At 32.9% G+C, this 13,961-nt stretch overlaps 1 protein-coding gene across 3 annotated transcripts in view; it reads right to left on the bottom strand.

Annotated features, from left to right (window-relative positions):
• Window positions 1-745: 745 nt before the first annotated feature.
• LOC105343990 (potassium voltage-gated channel subfamily H member 8) overlaps window positions 746-13,961 on the bottom strand; it is a 41,164-nt gene continuing 27,948 nt past the window's right edge. For 2 of the 3 annotated variants that reach the window (XM_011451532.4, XM_066072476.1), the window contains exons 3-16: window positions 13,605-13,835; window positions 10,671-10,805; window positions 9,726-9,806; window positions 8,580-8,752; window positions 8,180-8,417; window positions 7,158-7,327; window positions 6,760-6,967; window positions 5,856-6,044; window positions 5,312-5,511; window positions 4,683-4,932; window positions 3,453-3,670; window positions 3,046-3,278; window positions 2,698-2,792; window positions 746-1,948 (exon numbers count right to left, since the gene is read on the bottom strand). In XM_011451532.4, coding sequence (XP_011449834.3) covers window positions 1,242-1,948; window positions 2,698-2,792; window positions 3,046-3,278; window positions 3,453-3,670; window positions 4,683-4,932; window positions 5,312-5,511; window positions 5,856-6,044; window positions 6,760-6,967; window positions 7,158-7,327; window positions 8,180-8,417; window positions 8,580-8,752; window positions 9,726-9,806; window positions 10,671-10,805; window positions 13,605-13,835 — 3,128 coding nt within the window. In that variant the 3' untranslated portion in view covers window positions 746-1,241. The remainder of the gene's footprint in view (window positions 1,949-2,697; window positions 2,793-3,045; window positions 3,279-3,452; window positions 3,671-4,682; window positions 4,933-5,311; window positions 5,512-5,855; window positions 6,045-6,759; window positions 6,968-7,157; window positions 7,328-8,179; window positions 8,418-8,579; window positions 8,753-9,725; window positions 9,807-10,670; window positions 10,806-13,604; window positions 13,836-13,961) is intronic. The other variant, XM_011451533.4, reaches the window with a different exon arrangement.

Genomic DNA, 13,961 nt, shown 5'->3' with positions numbered 1-13,961 from the left:
CTTGAAACAAAGACCCCATTATCTGTAAAATAGTATTTTAAACATTTTATCATAATTTTTCTGTGTAATATGTAATTGTTTGATTAATTTTCATGATAAATAGAATATTGCTTCTAGCAGGCGCCGATTTGGTATTGTACTTTCGGAGAATTCAGTCATTATAGCCCGTAGATATTTCTAAACTAGTAAATCTAAATATTATATCTTGCTATCAAGAAAAAAAAAGATAAATATAATTGATTTTTATAATCAGAATGTTCCCTTTTATCACAGCAGTTTATTTTATTCGTAGGCCTTAGTGATAAGTACGTAAGACAGTTTGGGGTTTATAGGATGTCATAGAAAACTGCTTGTAAAAAATCTTAACTTTTTAAAATAGTACTAGTATATCGGGTATTATTTTGTTTGCTTGTATTTGCCTCCTTTGCAAAATCATTTAACAATTAATTCTACATAAAATAATCTTCAATTCTTCATCTAAAATAATCTAACATTAAGTGTACAACTTACCAGAAAGATACCAAGGAAGCATGCTTATTGACTGTGTTACATGTATCATATCGTTTACATTGGCAATCAAAGTTGTTTCATGTATTATGTACATTAGCTATGTGTACAGCTTATGCCTATTAAAATAAGCCAGTTAATAGTCTATTAGAATGTATAAACAAATTCTACGAACTCAAAAACACCTAGCAATATTCTTTATTAAAGAATACAAGCCAGAAAAAAATCTTTTTAAAAGTATTTTTCTTTCAAAAATGGTGTGTCAACATATATAACAACAATTATTCGTATGCATGTAAAAACAGCTCTGCAGAGTATAACTTCTTATACAAAAAATATTTATAAAAGGACAATTACAAAGATACGACGCGTGTTTTCAAAGCAAACTGCATTAAAATATAGTTATCGTATTTTAACAATTTCAACTTCTTAAAAAGTTAAATCGTGAAAAGATTGAAAAAAGTTTGCCGGGATAAAGAATATTCTTGGTCAAATAGTGAAGAATTAAAATTTTAATTGACAAATACTGTAAGTTAAGTGATATTTAATTCTTTATGTTTTTCTCAATTTTTTAAGTATATATGTACGGTTTGAGGGATAAAAGTTCGTACTCAGAAGCGTCTAATACACGTAGAGCCATAAAACCAATACTTCATTGAGTTAAAAAAAATAACAAGTAACAATTATGATATAAAACATCGTAACAAAACAGCAGCAAAGATGGCGCTGTGGGTTCAAAGGTTATTTGTCTCTAGTAGACAGCTGGATTTGGGTCTTTGGCTGGAGTAGCACGACTTGTAAGCATTATGGCGCCGAGACACATCCTCCACTGAAGCATCCTTAATCAAAATCTGTCGTTGAGCATCACTCAAATTGTTAAACGTTCTTGGTTCCGAAGCGGCCCTTCGGTACACCTTGGAGCTTTTCCCAAGAACACTCCTTTTGTTCGTAGATTGAGAATTTGGTACGTTTAGAACACTTTCACAAGAATACTTGTTCCGTCTTTCACACAGAGGAGCCCCAATCGACTCCATTGCCGGATGACTCCCCCCTAAATCGTGAGCCGGAATATATCTACGATTTCCAAGTCTATTTTGTGCGTTGAACTTGGTGTGCAAGATACTAGGGACTTCCAATTTACTTGCGGTTACGTCTATATCAGATATTTGAACATCATCACTATTATGAGAGCTAATGGAAAAATGCGGCCTGCCCATCGGCGAAAGAGGTGTATCAGGAACATATGATGACTCCGACGTACAACTGTTGGACAATAACCGTATGACGGTTTTCAGACTGGTGTCGATGTGGGAGACCTCGTGAGATATTCGATTCATGTTCTGTTCGATAAGACAGATGTTTGTCTTGGTCCCCTCCATCTCGGTGTGAAGGTTCTGAATAGAGTTCGATAAACTCTCCATCCCATGCAGCTGCTCTGATGCTGTAATGAAAAATTGCATTGGTAAAATGAATGTGATTTCCATAGCAACATTGGACTTTTATGGAATTTATTAAGAATCAAACTACTTTTGAGACCTCCCTCATAGAAAAAAAAATCCAAAATAAAACATAATCTTCCCTCGACTGATAATATGTACTGTCAAAACATGCTTCCCAATTCTGAATTTAAAGGGGCATGGTCACGATTTTGGTCAAAAATTATTTTTCCGATTTTAATATTTACAATACTTCAAAAAGGCATTTTTAATAGGCAACCGAAATTTGAGTGTCATTTGTTGAATTATAAGCGAGCTACAGAGCTTGAAATTCTTCGCTATGTAAACAAAGCGTTTGTTTACATTTTGAACGTTGAAGTAAAAATTTCAGTTTTAAACCTAAAACGAATGTGTTAAACGTTAGAAACTGTTTATCTATGCTTAAAATAAATAAAAAGATAGACAAACAAGCTGGAACAAGATTTTTTTTACTGTTATATTTAACCTATGTTAACAAAAAAAAGGACACGAGCCTTGTTTACATACAAAGAATTGTGAGCCCTGTATCTTTATTATAACTCTACAAATGACTCTCAAATTTTATTTGACCATCAGAAATGCATTTTCAAAGCATTGTAAATAATAGAAACATTAAAATAGAATTTGACCAAAATCGTGACCATGCCTCTTTAAAATGATACAAAATAAGTGATAAAATAAATAAAAAACAACAACAATACACTATCATAATTACAATTGGTATTCCGATGGCGTCTCCTGTTTGCTGCTCTGTTCAAAATTCGGCGGGAAGCTGTGACATTTCTTTTGGTAGGAGGACTGACCACCTCTCTAAAATGTAAAAAACCTAGTTTCATTTCGATGTAATGTTTTTTTAAATATAAAGAAAAAAATCGTAACACGACAATTAAGTAGACAACTATACCGTTTATTTTGTTCATTACAAATTAAGATTTTAAAATCGGTTTCATCGTTTAGTTTCTCAAAAAAATAAATAAATAAAATAATGCAACAACAGTGTTGCACCCCATAAAATGTCTTTTCTTGAAAGTGTATTTCAAACTTTTTTTTTTATTAGGTCTACCTTGGATGATGTACTTCTCCATTCGTGACTTTGGGAACTTCCGTTCTCTCAGTACACAGCAATGGCGTCGCCGATTCGTTTTCACTGCTGTGTATTGTTTTAACAACGCTGTAGGTATTGTTGTTCTTTGTGATTTTACTGGTGAAAACAGTGTCACTGTCTGTTTCTTCCTCGTCCTCGGATATAGATGGCAGTTTGGTATCTCTCCCAATTCCTTTGTACTCAGTATCAGTCTGTTGGCAGATTTCAATTAAACATTGTGAATTATAAAAATGCAATATATGGTAGCATCTAAAGCATCCAAAAACACATGCACGATGCTTTCTAGCTGTAACTTAAGGTCTACGGAGAAATTTTGAATATGTCAACCCGAATTTTCTCGGAAGGTTATAATATTGAACCCGTACCTCGCTTTCCTCGAACCCCTCTTTCAGATTGTACGTCAGATCATGGCGTATATCGTTCTGAAATTGCTCTGCAAAGTCCGGGTAGAGAGCCAGCACGTCCGTCAAACCTTTCATATTGATGGCTTGTAGGTCACAATACGTCAGAGATCTGACGTCACAGCTGGATATCCCGACCGGGTCCTCAAAGTTTATATCGGTACCAAATAGATCACCTTTGCCTGTAAATAAATGTCTAATGCCTAAAGAAATTTGTACTTATATTTTTTCATTCTTCCTTTTACTAAAACGTGATTCATACTTATTGAGTCATTGACTGAACAACCAGTGAATCAGCAAAGATATCTTTTATTTTATATATCTTAGACCCTGCATTTCAATAAAGATTTAAAATCAGAAGGTTTTCTATTTTCTATCCATGTTGACAATTAATTACAAATTATCAGCGAAGTAACTCCTTAAAATTTCCTCACTTAAATTAAAATAATTTCAACTCCAATCTCTCTAATCTTAAATGGCGTTGGTGAGCTGATCCAAAGGTGCTTTGTTGACAGGACTAATCCCTAAGCCCACTTGTGAAACTAAACCCTTGCGGTTCTTTTTTACTTTGTATCAAATTGTAAACGTACTACATTTGGCTGTGTATTCTATTTCGCGCATTTGGCGGAATGCGGCTTCCGCAAATTCAAGTACTTCGCTAATGCTATGCAAATATGTACAAGAATTGTCACATTCAGAAATACGCTATTTAAAATCCACTAACTAACACTAATTTGCGCCAAACGTCGTACACGTCAAATAAAATACGTTTACAGTATTCTTTTTTTTAGGACAGACATATTTTGACTAAACTTTTACTAATAAATGTAAGTCTTATATTTTTGGGGTAATTTTTAATTGATTATTTAATAACATATATACTTTTATATCTCCAAAATCCAATATTCCTCCTTTTCTAAAAATATATACAACTTGAAGTATAATTATATTAGTATAAACACATTTATCTTCCTCAATACGCAAGTGCATGGGTTAATGTCTGGTAAATGAATAACGATTATTGACGAAAGTCTTGGGAAATACTTTAAAACAGCAACTGAAAACCGTTGTCTTTGAAAATTGAATTAACTGCTTGCGCAAAAGGTATATAAATGGAATTAAAGATTTAAACATCACAAGAATATTTCACACTTTACTGATAAGAAACGAGATCAATCTCTTTTAGATACCGACCTAATATGGCAACAACCATGTCTTGTTTAAGGACCTCCATGGACCCAGCACACAGAAGATAGACGTAGTTAATGGCGTCGCCTTTGTGTGCCAGAAATTCCCCGGGCGCTGAGAAAGCCCTTTTTGTGTGAAGAGAAATGGATTTGAGACAACCTTGCGTTGCATTCTCAAATATTGGTAAAGTGAGGATATCTTTATGCAAATGAAGGCCAATTTCCCCTCGCATTTCCTCGGGAAAATCTTTTAAAATCTAAAAACGAAATGACATAAATGACAGTAAATTTAATGTGAAATTCAAAAAGCAATTATAAGTTGCTGACACAGGAAAAGTACTTCCGCGAATATTTTGCGTTGTCTGTAGCGTTCTTGCAAAACCTGGATTTGTATTTAAGATGGAAATATCAATCTAAATTGGTCAGTTTTAGATTTTTTAATCCATATTCTTGAGAATCTTTTGCCAACATTTACAAAACAGCAGTTTTTTAAAATTAAAACTGGACCTTCCCCTGTTTAAGAGAGAGAGAGAGAGAGAGAGAGAGAGAGAGAGAGAGAGAGAGAGAGAGAGATGATCTTTAATCCGAATGGAATCAAGTTTATTAATGAAATGAGCATTACGATTGCTGCCTTACATCCAGTGTATCGATCCCGTTATTCATGGACCACATGGTCTGGTGGTACTCCTGCATCTTCTGCTTGAGTGGTTTAGGAACATGGTGTATCCTGAAGAAGTCCTTCAGGTCCTTGTTCTTGGAGTGGTAGTTAGCACGCCGGGCGTACATTCGCTGTATAATGGCCGTGACGTTACCGAAGACCACGGCATGCATCATAGCTGTTAAATGGCACGGGAGTGCATTGAAATTGAATAAGGCCATAATATTTTATGGACAATTTATATTTGTGGAACTTAATAAATTTTAAATTAAAAAAGATTAAATGCACAACTGCACAACAGACTAGAAAGATTGAAAAATAATTCACTATGACCTTTTGATTTATCAATTGATACATGTATGTTTAGCTTATTCTCACGATTCTGAGAAATACTTCATTGCTTATCGAAACGTTTGAGCTGAAGATAAATTCTCCCCATGAGGAGGTTTATACGTCAAAGAAAAAGAGGAAACGTGTTTAAAGTTGATATATATTTCATAGAAAAATTCATCCAAAACTTACCACCAATAAGCATCGCACACACAGAGAATATTTTCTCAGGGTTTGTGTTGGCCGACACATTGCCGAAGCCAACACTGGTTAAGCTGCTACATGTAAAATACAAAGCCGTGACGTACGCCGTGAATGTATCCGGCGGATTGGATATGCTCACGGGTTGTTCAATTCTTTCTCCGAGCTCATACAGCCAGCCTATGATAAAGAAACGTCAGACTTATGGATAGATATTTTTATATTAGCTTCTTACTAACTTACAGAATAGAGATAAATGAACACCTTTGAGATATTATCTGGTTTAAAGAAGGAAGACCATTATTTAAAAAAAAAATGGTATGTTAATCTATTGGGGTATTACATAACAGTTGCCTTTTACCAGCCTCTGTGAATCTGCTTTATTTGACGTGTAAAGATGTATTATAACCTGAATAACATAAAATATTCAAGAGGTATATTACACCTTTGGGCTATAAACATTATAAAATTGAAGAAAAGTTTTTGTTCATCATACGCGTGATAGGAAGTTTACTATTCTATGTAAGGGAAATAAAACAGTTGTCAATATTTCATGGAGACATATTTAATATGAATTTTACTATATAGTCACGAATCATCAATCTCTTTTCTTTTAAAGTATATATTTTTTATAATTACATTGTACTTTATGTCCCTGATGGTCCTTTGTCAATTAAAATAACCAATGAGAATAAAGCACGTTTTTCATGCACGAAAATTACATTCATCAAAATACCTTGCTACATCATTAATGAGTGCTTCCGACCTCTTATTTGAAAAAAAAATCATCACTTATAATCACGATTTTTTAATTCCAAAAATAAAAATATATCAGAGGAATGGCTCAAAAGATATATTAAATTTCGAGGATTTAATAATTAATTTTCATTTTTACCGACAGTCCAATTTCCATTTTTCTGCAGTTCTGTTTCACCAATGAAGTACCATGCACATGCCAGCCAATGAGCAAGTAACGCAAACATCGACATAAACAGAGCTAGGACCATTCCACTGTACTGTGAGTATCTGTCAATCTTCTGGAGGAGGCGTGCCAAACGCAGAAGGCGCGTTAATTTTAACGTGAGCAAATGTCGTAAAACATCCTAAAAAAGAAAATGAATAAAATTTTATTTTTAAAAGGCATATACCATCTGTGTTTTTTAACACATACATGTATCTGAAAGTTTTTCCTTCAAAAGATGACAATATTCGGGTTTTTTAGCATGTGTTTTTATTCTATTTTTTGTGTTCTCATAAAATCTTTTAATATTTGTTTGCATAAAGTGAACTCACCGTATTTAGCTTGGAAAATCTATTAAATAAAAACATTAAATCAAATGGAATGGCGGCCAGAAGATCCAAAAGGAACCAGCCCTTGACATAATGCTTGACAATAAGTCGTCCATCGTATACCACGTGACCACTTTTATCAATGAAAGACGTACGGAAGTTTAAAGCAATATCTGAAATAAAGATATAGAAATAGTTTTTCAAATTGTGATCTTAAAAATATAATTCATACATGTAAAACTTAGTGTTATGGAAAAAAAATAGCTAATATATTTTTCTAAAAAATGACTCGATCATTCAAAACATCATACATGACAACTCATTTGTGATTTATTGTTTTTCTAAAGGAGTCACAACATATGTATGTAAATAAATATGAAACTGAAACTGAACTTCTGATTAATAAACAAGTTTTTATTAATATATATATTGTTGTCACGGATGTTAGCGCGCGGGGGTCATTTTAATATTAAAAAATACACCTCAAATTGCCCAGTACGCAAAACGTCTGCTATGACATTGAATCTTTTGAATGTGTTTTAGTACGTTCGTCGAATGAAAAAGCATTAAGACATCTCTTACAATGGAATGAAGTATTACTTTTCAAAATCCTATCAAATGACACAATAATTTATTGATTGCATAGTTTCAAATTGGTATATTGAATATATTGAATGTGGTTTTATGAGAGTTCGATGGTTGTGACCATTTTTAGACTGTATTGATCTCTTCTGCAAGAAGAGCTCATTGACAATTTAAGTTACAATAAAATACCCAAATTGAAAAGGAAACCTTTACGGGGTTTTTTTTTACTAAATAATATCTTATAGCTAAACAAACCATATCTTACAATGTTAGGTACATCTGATGGTTAATTGTTGACAATCAAGTCTCCTTAAGCTATTCGGCCTCACCATAAAGCAATTAACGAGGTATGTCGCATAAAAGAATTAGGCTTACTTTATGATACACATTCTATAATACCTTACCATACTTCAGGGAAAATTGACTCAAGTTGAACCTACCTATAATAAACATTATTTCGACAACAATATCGGAATACAGAGAACTTTTGCTGTTATCACTCTCCATATCTGTGAAGGCAGCGTTGTAGGGAACCATTATGGCAGTGTAGAAAGTACAGAGAAGAATTAGCCAATCCCAGCCAATCTTGAATATCCCATAATGCGCTATGACATATTTTGACTTCTTTACTTCCTGTACTTTATATTCAGGCATTTTACCGGATATGGATCCTGTCAGCTGGAGATGAAAAAAAATATAAAATCAAAACAACATTTCAAGAACCTTAATCTCATCATAATATGCATTGTAAGACCTGAATTTGAAACACGGCACGTTCAGTTGAACCTTTAGAAAAAGATAACGCCCTTTCCTATTTGGGGTCTGACGTGTACAATGTACCTTGTTTAACTGTTGTAGTTTGCTCTTTGCCCTATTGTGCTTGTCGAACTGGCCAGAGAGGTGGTACAAAACTGCCCGGCTTCTGCGTCGCTGGTAGTTACAGTTAGTAGGAAGTTCTACTCCTGGTCGACATTTTGTCCGTGCCAGGTTCTTGGAATTTTCGTCAAGGTCATCTTTAAAAAAAAAATACAGGTCTTTGTATTGACATATTTAGTGATTTTTCTTTTTTCAAACATGAGTGTCCTTGTAATTTAAGTTTTTCTTGAATGTAGTTCAATATAGAATACAAAGTATTGAACCAGCAGAAGCAACTTATTTTTATTTAAAAATTTATTGATTAACTGATACGCATTTTTTAAAAATTGAAATTGAATGAAAATACTTGATAGTTAATATACATGTATATATTTTTAAGAAAAATTATGCATAATCAAGAACGATATACATTATTTTCCTTTATCAAATCAAAATTAAATTAAAATACATTGACCGTTTTTAAAAGAGACACCAAAACATATTTACATGCACGTATAGATATGGAAGGGTAAATAAATTAGCAAAACACAATACAAAATACCAAATCAAGGTATTCATTCGCGTTGAAATGTAAAAGGTATCATTATTTGACGATATGCAAAAGCTTGTAGTTGTAAGGCAATATCAGATCAAATAGTTGACTTTAAAAAATAGAGAGAGAGCGGGCAGAGAAAGCTCAGGCAAAAATGAATTATAACAGTATCGATAGAGAAGCCAAAGAAATACACCAGCGATTTCCTATCACGCGTACAACACCAACAAGTAAAGCCCAAAATCAATCGGAACACCGACTCTGATGAAGACGGCGGGAAAACACCGGATGCAATTAAAACAGAATCACCTTCTGTAGAAGGAAATGACTTTCAGTCTTAATCTAGTAAAAGTTGAAACCTCGAGTTCATCTTTTATACTGTGAATTATAGAAAAAAATAATCTGTTGTTATCAATGTTTAATGAAGCCACATTTGCTTCTTTTATGCATCCAGGGTGTTTTGGTGTCGACACAGAGCAATGTTCTGATCGGTCAGACGACCACACGACGGTTTTTCGTTTTTTCTCTTTTTGTTTTTTTAAGCAGCGCAGGACAACACTTTGTCGCAGCTCACTTACTACCGCTAAACATCAAGGCTGTTTGAATTGTTCCGGCCAAGCCTGCCATAACGGGGGAACGCTTACAGCTTAAGAGGGGCTCTAGAAAGAAACATGTTGGTCACCAAATGGAATCACTCTTATATCTATTTCCTTTCGTTAACCATCTTAAGTAACCAATCTCCGTCTCAGAAAAAAAGTCCCCAAAAATCGGACCCTTTTGCAAAGATGGTTAATTTCAACATAATCTTAAAAAATAATGCATAGTATTTTACTGTTGTAAATTTTAGACAGTTATATCAAGAACATATAATGATTCCAATTAAGAACTTTTGATTGAAATGCCTGAATTGTGTTTCGTTTTGTTCACATGTTACTTTATCTTGTTCCGTTTGATTTGTGTCACAATACACCTAGTTCGAATAAATTCTAAATTCTGTCAATACATTCTTTTTATGTAAAAAAAAAAAACCCCAAAAAACCAAAAAAAAAAAGTTGATCGTTAAAACAAATAAAGAAAAAAAGACCATAAAAATAATTATATTTAACAAAGCTAAAAGGTTTAATCTGACAGATAAAAACTTGATATCGGTCAAATACTATATAGTAAACTTTGACGTTGTTATTGAATATAAAATGTTATAAATAAGTTAACCAAGTATTTTTTTTCAAGTTTGTTTGGTTGAAGTTATATTGATAACCTTCATATTTGCGAGCGTTTATGTCAAACTGGTATAACAAAATATAAAAAAAAAACTAAAAAAATATAATTCAAAAAGTAAATAAAAAGCTACTCCTATACTTGTTGTACAAAGGTAGAATACATATTAACTAATAATGAAATGGAAAACTACTTCAGTGCATTTCCTATTGTAAAATACATAAAACAATACAATTTCTAAAAAAAAAATAGTTTGAAAAGAATCTGTTCCGAGACAGTAATTTAAAAAAGAAAAGAAGCAATACCGTCCGTTCCGGAATCACTGTTTTCTTTGGTCCCATCTCCATGTGTAACGTCTTTGTGCGAAACTAAGAACAAGACTACCTGGCTTTTTTCGTTTTTAATTGGAACAATATCCAAAAGGCACGTAAAGGAATTACCTGAAAAGGTAAGAAAAATTTGCAGGTGAAAACAAACGTATTGGCAGACAAGCTAATTCGAATGGGTTCATGAACTGCTAAAAATTGCGAGTCTAATAAAATATTTATCAACAAAAATGTCTCTTGTGAATTGTCATGAATTAAATTTCATACAAACACTTTTCCTAATTTGCTTTTAATCAATATGCGACGGTTTAGAGCGGTATATTCCATATTGCCAAGCGCATAAACAATTAGATGCGTCCATTTAAACTAAAATTCTTTTAGAATTCTAACGAATCCCAATGTTAAAAGTTGTCCCAGTTATTCTGTACGAGCTATGCTCATAGGGAAATGGCATTGTCGCGATTTATGAATTGTTTATTAGTAATATAGAGCCAATGAAAAGAATTGCTCTATATGCATAACTCTGTATTTCAACCTAAAAGTTGCGCAAGAATGGATATCTAATTTAATGATTAAATTACAGTCATTCCCATCATGGAACAAAGAAAACGTTGCTCAAATTGATAACCTTGATTTTTTTTGGTTACCTCTAGGAAGTCAATTTTTTGTATAAAAAGGTATACCCTATTGAAGTTTACCACGATAGCCTCACTATCTAGAATCTCAATGAATATTTAATTATATTTCTACTTGAGTTTAATAAAAGCATTTCGTTTCTTGCAAATGTACATTGATTTTTCCTTCATAACAAGCAAAACCACAATATGTATAAATTGTTAAAATATTATTTTGCTTCCTTGTAACGGCAACTATCATCCTATCGATAGTCACCTGGTAAAATACATAGTGCTGGCAACTAAAGGACTTTGTGTTCTATAATTTTAAAGATTTGAAAACAAAAACTTCATATTCATTAGAACTTGTTTTAAAATCTATTTTTTTTTTGCTTGATGGTAAAGTGTTCATAAAAATGTTGTATTTTGTGATTTGAAAAAAAAATATATGACGATTTTGATGAATATGGTTTGCTAGTTCCTGCACTGTATAAGAGCAGTGCTCATACCATGTTTTGGCTAAATGCATGCGTCTTTTATCCAGTGTTTATGTTGAACATATAAAAAATTGAATTTCCTTTGTAATATTTCTTTGGAAAGGGATGAAAACAATGAAAAACAAGTTTTACAATAAATCTCTTTACAAAATGGATTGTTGCGGTGGCATTGATATCATAGTAAATATAATTGTTTTGTGTTTTATGGGAAATCGCGTTGGTCTAAAAGATTGAATTTTCAACCTTTGATTGTTTTTTATCTAATTCATTGTGTATAATATATATAGAGAGAGAGAGAGAGAGAGAGAGAGAGAGAGAGAGAGAGAGAGAGAGAGAGAGAGAGAGAGGATGGCTTGCAAATGCTGTCGTTAATAATATTAATTTATTAAATCTTATATGTTGTTTTGAAATCAAGTGGCTTGCAAATGCTGCTGTCGTTTCATTTTCTTTTGAATCATTTAACGTTATCTATCAGATGTTAATTCAGATTACCAAGAATAGGACCTTAATGACAATTATTCTGGAAGAAAATAAGATTATTGATCCTTATGCAAAGTTCACTCTAAGTTCAGAGAATTAAAGGCAGTAATGCGAAGGGAATAACAGAAATGGCAGATGTCTGATGGAAACGTTTTGTCTTGAATCATCTGAACATATTTTACCGGAAGGGCTGGAATGTCGTGCTTATTTGTAGGCTATATCTACCTCCTTGATATGAAGAGCTCTGTATAAAAATGCTAATTAAAAGTTTTCAAGCTAAAATATTTGGATTTTTTCTTCAGTAAATATAAGTTAATTGCCAAATATATCTTCAATTAAGGTGTCAATTACTTGTGAACTTTTTTTGAAACATTTTTATGTTAGATTTCACGAAACTAATCAACTGCATTTCTAGTTTGCCCAATAATATTTGCTCAAAATTCCTCTACGGCTTTCTTGCTTGTGTCTGGTATGAACTGGGGGAAAAGTAGAAGTCTTGCATCGGATAAATTTTGTCATTATTTTTTAGAAATTGGCCATTTCCCCCTAAAACTTTCTAAGATTAAGTAGTAAAAATATTATTTATCGTAGGAGAAGAATACTAGTAGAATACTTTTTATTAAAACCTGGAAGATTGCCATACTATTACAGGTAGAAAAATTTAAGATGGCATACAACCTATTGTTTTCGTGCTGTAATACGCTTTTGTCATTAAGTTCACATTTATGCCGTTCATTGGCCTTTTGAAACCAACAAATCCTCTCAGTAGTAGATTAGTCTGATGGGAATGATGAGGCTTTGCATTCTTTGGTGACTTAGCAACTGTTGTCATCTCAGTCAAACTTGTTTATTACAATTAAATAGTAAAACTATTAGACCAACTTATACTAGCTTTTAACGAAAGTTTGTTTATCCAAAAATAATTTTTATATCATATGTATTTGTTCCGGCCTATTTTGGCAATGCCTGGAACTTCCATTATATAATTATATTCTTCTATACTTATCAATTTTATCCAAAACGTCAACATAGTCAATAGAAAACTTACGTACCCTGTTCCATGCCTAACCAAACAGTATTGTAAGCACAATGATTTCCATTACGAGAGCGGGCACATTTTCGTAGTGTATGTCAGAACTGATAAGTTTACAATCAAATTTATTTTGTGGACTTTACAAACAAAATTTCTTGATTATTGAACCATCGATATTGCATTATACATTGAAAAGAAACTTCAATTGAAATAGGGATCTAAGAATTGAAATAGGGATCTAAGAAACTAGAACTATGACGATGTCATCGTATCGTGACGTCATAACTACCATCTTTTCTGTAGAGCAGGATTTCTGTCTTTATCTCTTCCTTTTGTTCCAGTGCTTCCTCGATTTTGGCTTTGCCTTCATTTTCGGTGTTCTCTCCGTACAGGAACTTACAGGCACAGCTTTTACCCATGACGTGGGCCCGTGAGTGTCCGGTGAGCTCGCAGAATCCATCGGAGCAATAGACGATAGGAAAACTGTTAGATAGCGCGTTCCCAAGGACAAAGTTGCTGTCTGAAAAGAAAAAAAGAAGTACCAACAATAAGAGCTCCATCAAATGATTCAGGGCATTTTCATAATTATTTAGAGAGAAAAAAAAAACTTTGGAATCCTAAGAGTTAAACTGAATTTAAGGTGTTT

This window comes from Magallana gigas, chromosome 2 (assembly GCF_963853765.1).
Source record: "Magallana gigas chromosome 2, xbMagGiga1.1, whole genome shotgun sequence".
In the NCBI taxonomy this organism is placed as follows: domain Eukaryota; kingdom Metazoa; phylum Mollusca; class Bivalvia; order Ostreida; family Ostreidae; genus Magallana; species Magallana gigas.
The sequence above is the reverse complement of the archived record's forward strand: the minus strand, read 5'-3'. Positions and strand labels throughout refer to the sequence as shown.